Source organism: Macrosteles quadrilineatus, unplaced genomic scaffold (genome assembly GCF_028750875.1).
Source record: "Macrosteles quadrilineatus isolate MER2022 unplaced genomic scaffold, UCM_ALF_1.0 Scaffold_1__1_contigs__length_201487025, whole genome shotgun sequence".
Lineage (NCBI taxonomy): Eukaryota > Metazoa > Arthropoda > Insecta > Hemiptera > Cicadellidae > Macrosteles > Macrosteles quadrilineatus.
The window spans coordinates 80497507-80514050 of NW_026542594.1; the positions used below are offsets into that span (position 1 = coordinate 80497507).

Here is a 16544-nt window from a genome sequence, read left to right on the forward strand (position 1 = left end):
AGTTGAACTGCCTCATAAGTCTTGCAATTTCACACTGGATTGGTTTGGTAAAATCAGCCACCAAATCTACATTGTAGTCCCCTCCAATGACAAGAGAAGACGATTTAAGACTTAAAAGGAGACATAATAACCTTTCAAACTGATTGAGGAAAATATTTACATCACCATTAGGTGATCTATACACACTGACTACAATGATATTGCATTCGAGTTTGATGGCAGCAACTTCCAAATGTTGAGTTGAGCAAAAACGAGCAACATCCGTAACCTTATATTTTAGTCCATTTTTTACATAGATAGCTGATCCACCATGCACCATATCATCCCGCGCATAGTATGTGGCCAAATGTTAATCTTTTAGTCTATAAAAGCCAATCTCTTCAGTGTTGAGCCAATGTTCGGATATGCATAGGATATCATTTTTAATATCGCTTAAGACTACATCTAATTCCAGGGTTTTGTCCCTTATAGACTGAATATTCAAAAACATTAAAGATAAAACAGTTTTAGAACTAATAATACTGGTACGGTTGACTGGGTTACTTCCTTTGCTGGGCTCGGAAACCCTAAAAAACGGACTCTTCAAGACTTTCACTTTTAGACTGTCCATAGTGTTTATTTTTACGATGCACAAAGTCAGCAATTAGTACTCCTTCAGGCCAAAATTCACTTGAGAGCACTTTCTGCTGATCTACACTGGATAGGCCAATTTTTAACGAGCGGTAAGATGTGTACCGGGTTTTCAGTTTGCCACATTCCACATTTGAAACACCATTCTCCTTAAGATAGTCTTTCATTGATTGGCAGGTTCTATCAGGTGATAATCTAGAGATGAAAATCCAAGATTTTTTGTAACAACTTTAAGGCTAGAAGCAGCACTGGAGTCCTTGGTACCAATGATAACATTGTCTTGTCGTTTAGGCCTTGCATGATTGTCAAGAAGTAAAGGCTTAGGTTTACCAGCAGTCCTATTCCGCTTTACAACGTCTGCATATCCCAATGCGGAGTGTTCAATGTTCTCGTTGTCTGGGGTAGGTCTAGGCCTATGAGTATTTGAGTTGGGTGCAGCATGAGTCATAGTACTACGAGAGTTAAAGTTACTGGTGTTAGCCTTAACTTGACAAACATCATTAGGGTTTGAGTCAGATCTAACAATTGTTTCAGTATCCGAATTAGCAGCATCAACAACCTTTTTACTTGGCTTAGGCTTAAATCCAGTAGAGTCAACATTGCCAGTTCCTAGACCCAGCACTCAGTGAGGTTAGGTTGCAACTGTTCCACAATGCTACCAAACTTTACTTGTTCTACGGTAACTGAATTTATTCGATCAGTCAATGTTTTATTTTCATTCTTCAATTCATTGACTATTCCCATTAATCCGTCCATATTTTTGTTTAGACTACACACGTCTTCCATTAAAGGCTGAGTTTTCATGTTGATTCCAACTCTATCATCACAGGGTTTACAAAACCACCTTACAATTTGTTGAAGTTCCGAAATTTTTTCATAGTCTTCACAGGAAACATTCACACAGTTTATATGAAACAATTTACCACAAAATCCATCACATCGTAGACCAAAACAGTCATTTTTAACTTTAGCATTGCATTGACCACAAAGCAACTTGTCTTTACTCGGCGCCATGTTGCAGACGACATGGGTACACTAGATAGATGTATAACTAGATAGATATGGTACACTGTGTTTAACCGAAACAGGAATTGTAAATTTTTCAGATGAATGACTTGAAGAGTTAAAAAAAAAAAAAAAACTGCAAGTGATGACTTTTTGGGACAAGTTTTGAAGTATTATGTTAATGGATGGCCTACATCATTGTGGAGGAGATCTGGCACATCATTTTAATATCAGATCTGACATTGAGTGGAATAATGGCTTGTTGTATTTCAAAAACCGAATAATAATCCCGAAGAAACTGAGATCCATAATTATCAACCGACTGCATTAGACTCATCTTGGTGAATCGAAAATGAATTCAATCGTCTTCAATTTATATTACTGGCCCGGTGTAAGAGCAGTTTTGAAGAACATTTTTGACAGATGTAATATTTGTCAGAAATATAGAAGATCAAACAACAAAGATTCACTTATTTGCCACGAGATACCTAATGTTCCTTTCTTAAAAGTTGCCACAGACATTGCCGAATGTGCTGGGAAGATATACTTGATACTTGTTGACTTCTACTCCAGATGGTTAGAAGTGGTCAAAATGAATAGTAAAAACAGTTTCTCCGTGAAGAACACATTAGTCCAAATATTTGGTAGATTTGGGATTCCACAGATTATGATAGCTGACAACATGCCTTTTGATTCTTACGAACTAAGAGAGTTCGCAAAGGATTTGAATTTTAAAATACAAACTACAAGTCCTAACTATCCTCAAGCCAATGGCTTAGCAGAAAAAGCTGTAGGTATTGCTAAAAAACTTATAAAAACGTCCTCAGAATCAGGATCAGATCTTAATTTGAGCCTACTTAACTACAGAAACAGTGTTGTTGCAGGACTCGATTATTCTTCAGCTTAAGCCCCGTTCACACGGGGCGAGTTTACAAGCTACACGCCGGCTTTTTTACACGCAGCTAGTAAAATAGCTCAGTGTGAACGACGTACTCGCTCAAAAGCTGCTTGTAAAAAAGCTCTGGAAAAAGTTGACGGTGCCGCTACTTTACACGCCAACTCGCCAGCTTTTGCGCGAGTAGGCGTCTAAAGTAGCCCAGTGTGAACACAGTTGCTTGTGCTTGTGCGCTTGTTACTCAAAGATGTTGGAGGATTTGGTTCAAGCCAGCTACTGAGCGAGTGGAAAAAGCATCGTGTGAACGACTACAAGCGCACTCGCCGACTCGCCGGCGTCTTTCTACACGTCTGCAAGTTGGCGAGTGGACAAGCTCCGTGTGAACGAATATAAGCACACTCGCCAACTCGCCGGCTTCTTACACGCTGGCGTGTAGCTTGTAAACTCGCCCCGTGTGAACGGGCCTTTAGTTACTAATGGAGAGGGTATTAAGATCGAAATTACCTCTTCCAAATCACAGATTAGAGCCAAAGATAATTCTTCATCAAGATGTAGCAGATCAAATGCAGACAAAAAAATTTAAAAAGATTTTGAAACCTGAGAGCCTGTGAGTTGAGTTGTTAATAATATTCTTTAAGAACATGTGTTGTTTATTATTGAATAATAACAAATGATTATCATTCTACTCATAACATGGGCTTTGTTAAATAAAATAAAACTATTTATTTATCCAACTTTTATTGTTTTTATTTGGTTATGGGCTACAGAAAATATTAAAAGAATGGATTTAAGAGTGAATGTTGAAAAACTAAGCAATTCTCAATCATGGAGAAGGTGGAAGCGCCAGATGGAATTAGTTTTGAGACATCATGGAATTAGTGATCTGATTACTGGTGAAAGGACAAGGCCTGAAGAAACAGAGGAGCAGAAGCTTAAGGATTTTAAGAAAGGTGTCACCTTAGCTCAGGTACTTATTGCAAATACTCTAGACAATTCACATGTAGAATTAACAGCTACTTGTTATGATTACAGCTATGTTATGGAAACAAGGATAGTGCACATGAAATGTGGCAGAAGCTGTTGAGTATATATGAACAATCATCAAGTCAGAGACTAGATAGAACAATGGAACAGTTCTTTACATCTAGTATAACTGATGGAGAAGATTTGATCAAATATATCTCAAGATTGCAGTTAAACTTCAGGAACTTAAAAAGCATAAAGCATCAGAACTGCCAGAACTGGCAGTAATAAAGGAGATGTCAAGGATTATGAGTACACTATCTAAAGAATTTTTTGAGTTCAAGAGTGTGTGGGAAAGCATACCAGTGAAAGACAGAAGTGTTGATTTGCTAATAGAGAGAATTCGTCTGATTGAGTCCAGGCTACCTAGGTCTATAAATTCTGATAATGGACAAGCCTTACAGGTTAGTAGAAAAAGCACAAGGCATTCTATAAAGAAGAAAAGGTGTTTTATTTGTAAGGGACCACACTATGCTAGCCAGTGTCGAAAGAAATCAGAAAAAGAAGACAACAAGACTGAGCCTAGAAAATGTAACAGTGGTCCATTCTTGTGTTTTGTAGCAAAGGAGCACAGGAAAGACAACTTTATTGCAGACTCTGGAGCATCACAGCATATGTGTTTCCGGAGGGACTTCTTTCACACATATCAGATGTTTACTTCACCAATTAACGTCACTGTGGGAAACGGTGATGATATTGAGGCTGTTGGAGAGGGAACTATTCGAGTAAGTGTGAATATTGGTAAGAACCGATACATCACAACTTTAGAGAATGTATGGTACGTTCCCAAGCTAGGAAGGAACCTGATGTCAGTCAGCACAACAGTGAAGAAAGGATTTAAATAGTTTCAAAGTAACTAAAGAAAAATGTGTCTTCATGAAGAATAACGTTGCACAGCTGTATGGACGTTGTGTAAATGGACTCTTATGAAGTTGAAATGGATGTTCTGTTTCCGCATGCAGAAGCTAAAACAGCGTGTAGTAGTAAACTGAAAACTGTCCAAAAGTGGCATGAATCTCTGGCTCATCAAAATAAGACACATGTGTTAAAAACTCTTAAAAACAGGGGAATACATGTCAAGGTAGAAGATGAATTTTGTGAAGGTTGCGTACTAGGCAAGCAACACAGAGCTACATACCATTCTCCGACTGTAAAGCCAACAATTGCAGGAGAAATAGTAAGTGGAGATCTCTGTGGTCCTATGGAAAACATTTCTCTAGGAGGAAGTCGCTACTGCCTGGTTTTTAAAGACTACTTTACTAAATTCAGAAGAGTATTTTTCATCAAAAATAAGACGAAGGTTACAGACTGTATTGAGACATACTTGAATGAATGTCAAACTGCTGGACATGTGGTAAAAACGTTTATGAGTGATGGTGGGACTGAGTTTAATAATTTTTCAGTGAAGAAATTGCTTGCTAAACGAGGCATCACTATGAGAACTGTTATACCTTATACACCAAAAGAAAATGGTTCTATTGAACGTGAAATGCGCACGTTAGTTGAATTAGCAAGAAGCATGTTGTATTCAAAAAGATTGCCAAAGAGCTTATGGGCAGAGGCAATGAACACGGCGTGTCATGTGATCAATCGGACAGGACCAACAAGTACAGAAGGTACACCTTATGAACTTTGGTATGGAAAAGGACCAGCACCAATTGAACATTTTCGACCGTTCGGTACAGAATGCTATGTGCATGTCCCAAAACAGAAACGGAAGAAATGGTCAGCAAAATCAGTTCCAGGAAAATTGGTTGGGTATTGCGATGAATGAGATTAGTGATGTGGGCCGGGTAAATACCCAGTGGGTAGGTAAATATAAATTGGGTTTTTACCCGGGTATTTACCCCAGGCCCGGGTAAATACCCAAAAACTGGGTATTTATAATTTTTATTAAAGTTAGAGAAGATTTAGATGTTTTTTTGCAATTATTACCTTGCAAGGATAGTAAAATGATGATAAAATGTGTTAAACAAAATTTCATATGGTCACTACTGGCATTTTACTTCTGGTTATAATCGGCATAAATACCCTGGTCGCATGGTTGCTGCACTGGTCCTGACTACTTATGATTTTTTAATTTCTATGATGGATAAATGAATTTATTTGATTGAAAGTGAAAAAAAATAATTTGCAAAGTACCTAATAATTATTATTTAGAAAGACAGGAAAATTTAACCTAGTCAAACAACTTAACCTAGCCTATGTGTAAACAACTTAAGAAAAATAATTTTAAAATTCAATCTGTAGGATGGCAGGATTTAATATTTTTGTTCTAAATCTTTTGTTGGTATCAATGGTGTCAAAATAAAAAAAATCTAATTTCATAAACTTGTGATACAAAACATTGGAATCTATAGCAAATATTGGAATCTATAGTAATTATTTTAAGTTTCTGGGCATCACCATTGACCGGGGGCTCACTTGGAGTAACCACCTTGACAACGTCTGCACGAGGGTATCTTCAGGCTGTTTTGCCTTAAGAGTCCTCTCAAAATTTTGTCCAGAAAATGTCTTGCTAATGGCCTACTTTGGCCTTATTTACCCCCATCTTTCTTATGGAATTGCAATTTGGGGTGGATGTGCAGAAGTGGACTTCCACAGGTTGTTCCGTCTTCAAAAGAGAGCACTCAGAATAGTTGCTAAACTACAGGTGAGAGAGTCTTGTAGGACCGTCTTCAGGGAGCTAGGCCTGCTTACTCTTGCCTCTCTGTATATCTTGGAAGCTGCCACGTTTTCCAAATTTAAATGCAGCCTAACACAAGGCCAGGACATTCACTCCTATTCAACTAGAGGCAGAGAACAATATAGGTTGGCCCAAAACAGGTCCCGTGCAGCCTCAAGCTTGCCCTCTCAGACGGGGGTGAGATTTTTGAATAGTCTTCCTGAACAGATAAGGAAAGAAAGGAACGAAAAACGGTTCAAACGGATTTTGAAAAGATATCTGATTAATAAAGAATATTACACTGTGGGTGAGTTTTTTGACACAAATGAGTAGATGGTGTTCGGCTGCTCTGAGGTTTTCAATCAATCAAATGACAAGTTCTGTGTAATTTTTTAATCATTTGTATTATTAATTGTTTTATGATGTTGTATTTATTTGTTTTGCTGTCGCTTGTTATGCCTGTATTAAATGTTGACGGATGCCATGCAATTTTATATTTGTTTCACGGCAATAAAGATATTATTATATTATTATTATTATTATTATTATTATTATAGCACAATAAATCTTTCAAAATTATATTAGGTTCGGCCAAAAAACAGGAGATACGTTTTTTAGTAGGTTTATCCAAATATATTATTGTTTCCAACCAAGCGGTAACACAGAAAAGTTTAATTAAGCCTACTTAAAAGTATTCTATCATTCTGCCTAGATGTCAAATAGGCCTTAGGTCTGTCTAGCCTTCCAAACCATTTATACAATAAAAATGTTGCATCATAAGTACCCAACAATTCCTGGATATTTATAAATTAAAATAATTTTGTTTATGTTATTTAATTGGTTATAAATTTATGAAATTATAAAAATTGAAATAGCCACAGCCTTTTTTAATACATACTATTTTTTAGTGAGTTAAATTTAACTGATGTTACTCGATTTAAGACACAAAACCCCATGCTTATTTAGAAACTTTATGTATTATTAAAAAAAAGTGCTAAATCATTAAGCGAGCAAAGCTTCAAGTTACTGTAAAAGGTGTTATTGACTATCCTAATTTATCATGTAACAATAACATATTTAGGGGTAAATATAAATGAATTTCAATTGATTTTATAAATACCCAAAATACCCGGGTATTTATGGATTTTGGGTATTTTATTTACCCCGAGTTTTAAATACCTGGGTATTTTACATCACTAAATGAGATGGATTTTGAGTCTACAACGGTCACACAATAGTGGTCAGTAGAGATGTTGTCTTTAAACCTTATCAGAAAGGAGGGGTTGTCAGAGCAGAGGGCATCACAGAAGATTGGGCTAAGACTGTTCCTGATGAAGACAAAGAACTTGACAAAACCGTTTCCATTCCTATCCTATGCGAAGACAAGAGTCAGCCAATCAATTATCAAGAGGAAAATGAAGAAGCTGAACCTGATGAAATTGAATATTGTGAACGACCGGAAGAGGAAGATCGACCTGATGAAATTGAATATTGTGAACAACCGGAAGAGGAAGATCGACCTGATGAAATTGAATATTGTGAACAACCGGAAGAGGAAGATCGACCTGATGAAATTTAATATTGTGAACAACCGGAAGAGGAAGATCGACCTGATGAAATTTAATATTGTGAACAACCGGAAGAGGAAGATCGACCGGGAAGGAAAAGGCAACCACCTAGTTATCTTCAAGATTATGTTCTTGTAGCTGAAGCTGGACCAACATATAATGAGGCCGTTAGTAGTGAAGAGTGGTTTCATTGGCAGGCAGCTATGAATGATGAGATGGCATCTCTTCAGAAACACCAAGTTTACAAGCTTGTACCGTTACCCAAGAACAAGAAAGCAATTGGAGTAAGATGGGTTCTTACAAAGAAGAAAAATCCAGATCGATACAAAGCTAGGCTTGTTGCAAAGGACTAGGCTCAGAAAGAAGGAGTAGATTATTTTAGCACCTACAGTCCTGTAGCAAGATTCGATACTCTAAGGACAGTATTAAATATAGCAGCACAGGGAAGCATGTTTTTGAAACAATTTGATGTAAAAACAGCATTTTTACATTCAAAGCTAGATGAAGAGGTTTATGTCGAGCAACCTGAAGGTTATAACGACAACTCCGGAAGAGTGTGGAAACTACAACGTAGTTTATATGGCCTTAAGCAAAGTCCTAAGTGTTGGAATAAAAGACTTTCTGAGTTCATGAAATCTCAAAATTTCAAACCGAGTACAGCAGATCCTTGTTTGTTCCTTCGTGAAGGAAATGGCGAAAAGATGTTCGTCATCATTTATGTGGACGATGGACTCATATGTGGTACTTGTGAAAAACAAGTGAATGTATTTGTGCAGAACTTGAAACAAAACTTTGAAATCAAAGTATCAAAACCTGAAACTTACCTTGGAATCGAGATTGTTCAAACAAGTGATGGAATAGTTCTCAGCCAGAGGGCATACTTAGATCAAGTTCTAGAAAGGTATCGGATGTCAAACTGTAACGCAGTGTCAACACCATTTGACAAATCCGATGTCAACACAAATGCAAAGCCTCTATCAACAGAAGTACCGTATCGTGAAGCTGTGGGCAGTTTGCTATATTTGACAAACACTCGCCCAGACATCTGCTATGCAGTTAGTATGGTGGCACAGCATGTGACTAGTCCAACCATCAAAGACTGGAACCAAGTCAAGAGAATCCTTCGTTACCTGCAAGGTTCTAAGGACTACGTTCTACGCTACACGAAGCAGAGCGATGAACCGAAGATTCTGAAATGTTACACCGATGCAGACTTCGCAGGTGATGAAAACAGCAGAAAGTCACGTTCAGGATGTCTATGTTTGTTTGCTGGCGGAGCCATTAGTTGGTTTTCAAAGAAACAAAATTGTATTTCACTATCAACTACTGAAGCGGAATACGCTGCTGCTAGTGAAGCTGCTAAGCAAGTAATATGGCTTAAAGGCTTGTTAGAAGAAATCAGCAGTTCATCGATCGAAGCAACTATGTACATTGACAATGCTGGTGCAGTACAATTAGCACACAATCCTTCAACACATGGAAGAACAAAGCATATCAGTGTTCGGTTCCACTTTGTTAGAGAGCACTTCAACAAAGGATGTTACAAAATGGAACATGTACCTGGAAGACTTCAGTTGGCAGACTTCTTGACAAAGAGTTTACCTTCTAGTCGACTGAAGGAACTTTTGAACCTCTCAGGTTTGAGGGCAAATTAAAAAAATTTTGAAACCTGAGAGCCTGTGAGTTGAGTTGGTATTAATATTCTTTAAGAACATGTGTTGTTTATTATTGAATAATAACAAATGATTATCATTCTACTCATAACATGGGCTTTGTTAAATAAAATAAAACTAATTTCTTTATCCAACTTTTATTGTTTTTATTTAAAAAGAATCAATCAAAAATCTTATTATGATAAGACAACTAAACAAGAAACAGTATATAAAGTAAAGCCCCGTACGAAGGACGGGTACTCCACTAGTTTAATAATAAGTTTGATGTTATGTTTTTAAACAAGAAACTTTTACTGTTGCTAAAAATGTCTCCTTTATTTAAAACTAATAAATAAAAACCAAACAGTTTTCCATTGGCTTCTTTAAGTCTGCTCAATGAATAGATGACGTTTCCTCTATCTTGTCCATTCACTTAGGTTGAAGGTAAAAGGATCTGGTGGTTTCACATTTAGGGAAATTGCAGCTTCATGAGGCACACTAAGGGAAACATTAGGTTCATTAGACAACTGCGCCATGTTTTAATATTGTGTATTAATTAATATTGAGAATTCATTAGTCTTGATGCAAAAGTACATTATTTAACTGAGATTAAGTTACAAAGAATGAACATTAAAAATATAAACAATTCAAAGTAAATAATCCAACAGATGTTAATTGTAACATCTGCTTAATATTACAATACGAGGTAACCCTCTCTCACTACAGCTTGAGTGTTATCTATGTAATCCAACATTTTGCAACAGAAGAAAAGATTCTCTGACTGGACACCAAGCAAATATCCCTTGCAAAGGTAAAAGTGAGTAAACCTTAACTTGAATGCAATTTCATTTGCATTAACTTGCATATCCTACTTACGCTGGTACTACATGCCAGTGTAAACCCCGCTTAAGGCATGTGTAAAACTAAACTTAATGCAACTGTTAGATTGTGTTGTATTCCATGAATCAAGACTGACTATGCGTTGGGACAATCGAGTGGATCAAGAACGATAATACACTGATATAACACCAGCGTGGCGGTCGCCTCCCAGGTGATTCATTGTTTGTAATCATACTCATGCAAACATGCGCAAGCTGGTTTTCACTCGTAAAACTAACTGTACTGTACAATGTTACTGTATATGACGTTTAAGTATTATTTGGTCTCACTCAAATTATTGTTTTTTTTAAAGGTATTGGCAATCCAGGTGACTTGATTTCAATGAAAATCTCGGCAGCATACAACAAACTCTTGGTCCCTGGTTTGGCAGATTATGCTACACCCGAAATGATTGAATATTCGAAGAAAATTAAAGCAGATATGGAGCTTCAAGCTAGTCGAGTTCCAGTTTCTGTTGAAAGAGTAAGCATACATTTTTCTGAATTTGATTTTAAAATTTAGCCACTTTTGCACATTTTTACTTTCTCCCCCTATACCATACTATATGGAGAAAGTATTGTTTTCGTCAAAATTTTCGAGTTTGAGTTTTGAGTGGATATATCCGTTTTGGGCCCCCCTGGACCCAAAAAAGTGGTTTTCGAAGTGATGTCTGTGTGTGTCTGTATTCACCGAATAGTGGCATCCTTCACAGGCACACGGCCGTACTGTGGCACCTTAAAAAATTGTGGCACCTTTTTCAGGGTGCCACAGCTAATTCGATCATTTTTTGGGTTTTCCAGCATTATTACGTCGTTTAAACATCACATGCCACAATTGAGTATTTTTGAACTCGTTGATGTGAGTTTAAGTAGCGCAGGTACACGCCGAATTGTGAAACACGAAACCATACAGGTAGGTAGCGCGCCTCGTGCCGTCCGCTGGAACTATAACTTCCCTAATGCTATGTTGCCAATTCTTGTGCCAGCATACACTCTAAATAGTGGCACCATGCCGCAATTCAGTATATATCAACAGTGTGTGGACAGGATGCCACTTAATGAGTTGTAGCGCTTGAGCAGTGTGTAGAACATCAGTGCAACAAGCAACTAATAAACTAATAATACTGTACTGCCACGTACTATAAAACAATTTAAGTACCATAAATAATATACTTTTGCTCCGAGTGGTGAACAATGTTTTACATTACAAATATTTTGTGTAGTAAATAAATATTTAAATTTATTTTATGACACCATTAAAAACATTATTTTTTTAACAAACATAAATTGGTAACGTAGTTATTTTGTATCAATTGAATTTTTACATTAAAACAATAACAATGTTTTAGGTTAGAACACTATATAAGTTGTCTTATGCTGCAATTTTTTATCTTAAAAACAATTTCGTGCTGATACATCTATTTTATTAACATTCTAGTCATGTTGACAAAATATTTTACAATTACATTTCTGAATCACTCAGTAAAAGTAGTTTTCGATGCATCATTGCTGAAAGTTATGTTTTGCCTCTCACTCTCAGAGTATTCCAAAGACATCTAATGTTTCAATCCATGTTCAAATGTTATATGAGGTAAACATATAACCAAATCAATTAAAGTACTTAAATTAAAATACATATTATTATCAACATGCATAAGCTAGTTCAGATTATAATCATCTCACAATCATATTTGCAAAACCTACTTGACTTGATACACATAGGCTTACTAAAAAAAGTAGTAAAGACAGTAACTTGTGATGGACCGCGCAGGCATCTTGCCTCTAAGACTGACGTTTTCCGAACGAATATAGAAGTTAGATCTACATTCTTCATTTTAGGCTTGAAATAAGTTTGTTTGTGGGTAAGAACGAATGAGTAAGCACAATAATTAATCCCCTTTACCCTTCTCCCCGACACGCCACCATACAACGGCATCTTACTAGCAGAGCTCAAGGTTATTGACGTAATTGTAATGAACTTAATTTAGACTTCCACCTCCCCAATGTCACCAATAGGCCCTAAAGGTTGGTATGTAACAATTCATGACGGTTGAACAATGACCTTTAAAATACGCTTTTAATTTGTTTTCTAGCGTTTACCATATCTTACAAAAAGTTAGTTTACATAATTAATAACAACAACTTTTTGAGCGGAAGAAAAATTCTCAAAAGCTACAAATTAATTTATAATATATGTATCTATATCGTATTAAAGGTTTTGGCGTTTGGTTTACAATGTATTTTCAAAGTCACAAGGTGGTTTCTGAAACTCTTTATACAACTCTCCTTTATAAAATTTTTAAAAAATATGATCCAAGAAATTGAGCTCTTTAGCCACAAAATCCACCGTTTTTTAACTTACCTGACAAAAAATTAAAACAGTAGCAGCCGACGAACTTTTTTAGGTCATATTTTAAAACTCATTTAAAAGTACCGACTTTATTTCAAGATTTAAAATAGAAAATATAAACTTTTAAGCTTTTAATTAGAACCAATAGTGTCCTAGACTAATTGACATCTTTCATACGTAGTTTCAACGATTTACATTTAGTCTAAATAGGCTAAATGTCAAGTTATTTTGAAGCTGGACATTGAGTTTTGGTGCCGTTTTCATGGGCATCTAAAACTCTTCTAACCTGCGCTAAGATGGCGGACCTGGCTTCAACTGCTTGTATGTTAGTTAGATAGGCGTGCTCCATCTATTGGTCTTATGCTATCGTTGATTTAAACTAACGGAATTCTGATGAAAATTTGAAAATGAATTATTAGCAGTTTTGCAGGGATGATAAACAATAGTTTTTTTTTTTTTTTAATTGCTTGTCAGTTGGCAACAAATCTTAGAGATGGGTATACATTTTTAAGGACAAAATTGAATTAGAAGGTATCATGGTAAAGAAGCGTACTAGAAAAAGTTACTGTCGCCTCATCCAATTTTTCAGCAGTCAGGTGTTGACATGCTAGGCGAGCAACCGCGACAGTGAGGACGGGGAACAGCTGATTTCATGTTCCTAGTTGGCAAATTGTCTGCTAGCTACTAACGTACACATGCATAAGCCATCAGCGGTAGCACCAGTAGCCTCATTGACTATATAAACACTTGTGTTAAGGTTTAAATACAGTAGTCAATGCTATTACTGAATTTGATACTATACATATAATTGTTACTAATATATGAAATGGAGAAAAACGTTACCTTAAAAATACAAAATTTCCCAATTTATATCCAGACCTTTTTAAATAGCTTAAAAAACAAATAATTTAGTATATCAAAGTGTTTTTGTACGGTTATTGGTAACAGGACAAATTCAAAAATTGTAAATTTAAAATTCCCATGTTATTCTTATAAAGAATGTTGTAAAATGTTGTAGTTTGCTTGTTTATGGATATATTTTGATCAAACTTGGCAAATTTATTTAAACAATTACAAAACTATTTGGATCATGAACGGTACTCTAGTTTTCTTAAGGTAGGACACGTGAATTGGAATTTTGCGTTACAGACACAATGACAGAAACAATCAAACAAACGTACAGATATTGACATAAGACTCGTTTCGGCTTTCTTATTATATAACACGTAGTAATAACCAAACACTTCATGAATCTACGCAATGTACAGACAAAACAGTAAAGATTTTATAATCGTATAATTAACTATAGTGTTTCTGCCCGTGCTTCGCAACGGGGTGAGAATCTTTGGGTCTCTAAATCCACCGTAAAAAATAGTATATTTCGTACCTAGGGCCGAAAGCGAGGTTTTGCCGACTCGAGATCGGGTTTTAAGTTCGAGACGAATTCGAGAACGTGAAACGATCGAGAGCTGCAAACCCATTTTGCCTCGTAGTATGAACGCTATTTTTTACCCAAGTATGTTTTGCAATATAACGCCCCTCTTATTTATGTAAAATATTTTGAGGAATCAGCAAAATCAAAAACAACAATAAATAGTTGTCTAGGCAGCTGTGACAAAAAAACAAGTCTATTGCAATGCCATGGATACAGCTTGTGCATTTAATATACATTAATCTTTTAAGTAAAAAAGCGAACAAGTGATTTTGTGGCCCTAGGGATGTAAACGCCTGCTTGGCCCCTATATGACAAAATTAGTGCCATAGTGCATATTGAAATAATTAATTAATAGGCTGTAGCCACATATTAAAATACTGTTTACTGTGTAATGGTTAAGTTAACAAATACACTGTCACTAAATCTATTTAAATTTTGTAAAAGTAGTGATTCTACAATACTGCTTTCTTTCATGTTTCCTGTGTAGGTAAAGAATATAAAAATAAATTGAAGCTTTCGACACAGAGACACAAATCAGACACTCACTAAAGAGGGACACATTTTAATTGGCAGCTCACACTCTTTATTTATTTATTGCATGCACGGCAAACGCCATTCTACAAGAGAGTTGAGTTGATATTGATAAAAATTAAATGTGACTTAAAGTGAAATAGTTATAGTGTGAGCAATAATTAAATATTATAACAAATATGAATAATATTAAATTATCTTCACTAGTTGTTTACCACAGACGACATCGTGACACCGACCGATGTCGGATTTAGTCGCATAGTTACGAATACTAGAAAAATACCGGTATGGATCACAAACGTAAACAAATAATGTCGTTGGCCCGAATCCTATACTGAGCATTGAACATATGATTTGGCAGTTCCATTTAAGCAATGTAGGATAGGAATCTGAACTATTTTTCTCATACTGATTGTGTGACTGCCAAGTTAGGATCTTCACTATTTGTTCTTCGCAGACTTTCAAAATTTATGAGCAGAGATGTTTTGCTAACTGTATATTTTGCCCTCGTATATCCACATTTGTCCTATGCCGTTGGCATTTGGGGTTCTGAAAACGTCCACACCAAACAAATCTTTAGGATGCAGAAGAAAGCCATCAGAGTCCTAGGTCATCTCAAGCCAAGACGATCATGTAAGCGCTTTTTTTCTGAAACGGGTCTTCTCACCTTTCCGTGTATTTACATTTTTCATACTCTGCTTTTTCTTAAGAAAAACTCTGAACTTTATCAGCATCTTATACCAAATTCAATATATAAAACAAGATCTACTAATACTTTGAACATCCCCAGACACAAAACTTCATTTTTTAAAAAGCAAATGTTTTACAATTCTGTCATTTTTTTAATGCCCTCCCAAATGATCTCAGGAATGAAATGGACTTTCGTAAATTTAAGAGACAGCTTAAAGAGTTTTTAATTTGTAATTGTTTTTATAGTGTTAAGGATTTTGTTTGTTAGTGAAACAATGCAACAATGTTTACTTTATATTGTTTACCTATTGATTGTGACGCTTGCCAATGCCTGTATTTGAGTTTAACGGCAATAAACATCATTTCATTTCATTTCAATGTTAAATAATGTTTATTTTCGGGCCAAAAACGTCATTTGTTTATGTTTATGATACATACCGGTATTTTTCTAGTACTCGTGGTCGCAGTGCAGTTTTTTCGGGTTCGGCGTAAAATGACGCGGGAAGAGGACAGCTGTTTTTAAGTAGCTCAGACCACAGAGTAAAGTAAGTGCCTTCCACTCGGAGTAGGCCTACACGTACGAGAGAGAAGAGCTGCTTTGCTCTCGCTTGTCGACAGTGTCTATTCAGGTCTCACACCCAACTTTATGTTTTGCTATTCACTGCTGAAACTTTTACTCTAAGTTTTTCCTCTTGCTTTCTAAAAACACATCTCGTCTCATTTTTTAAAATTTTTTATGAATTTTTCCTTTAACGAGGGCGCAAATATTGGAATGTTGAGAAGGCGCATCGGCCCACTGGCCGGTGGGCCGGCGGGCCAGTCCGCCCCTGGTATAACATACCTACACTTGGTTTAATCTTATTATTTATCAAGTAATTATGGAAAATTCACAACCATGCAGCCAGACAGATATCACGTAATAGTTCCTTATCTCTTATCAGACTTATGGTAAGACACCTATTACATAGGTATCATGTCGGGCTGTTCTGTGGTGTGAATCATTGCTTTCCCCCAATCAAAATCTACCACAGAACAGCCCGACTAGAGGATTATATGTCATAGAATCCTCTAGTCGGGCTGTTCTGTGGTAGATTTTGATTGGGGGAAAGCAATGATTCACACCACAGAACAGCCCGACATGATACCTATGTCATAGGTGTCTTCCCATAAGCCTAATAAGAGATAAGGAACCGTCATGATGTCTGTGTTATTTGAGTTGTTA

At 36.2% G+C, this 16544-nt stretch overlaps 1 protein-coding gene across 2 annotated transcripts in view; it reads left to right on the forward strand.

Annotated features, from left to right (window-relative positions):
* The window catches only part of LOC128983666 (39S ribosomal protein L9, mitochondrial), a 73615-nt gene that overhangs the window by 21904 nt on the left and 35167 nt on the right, over window positions 1-16544 (forward strand). For both annotated transcript variants that reach the window (XM_054403047.1, XM_054403048.1), the window contains exon 3: window positions 10631-10800. In XM_054403047.1, the coding sequence (XP_054259022.1) occupies window positions 10631-10800 (170 nt within the window). The remainder of the gene's footprint in view (window positions 1-10630; window positions 10801-16544) is intronic.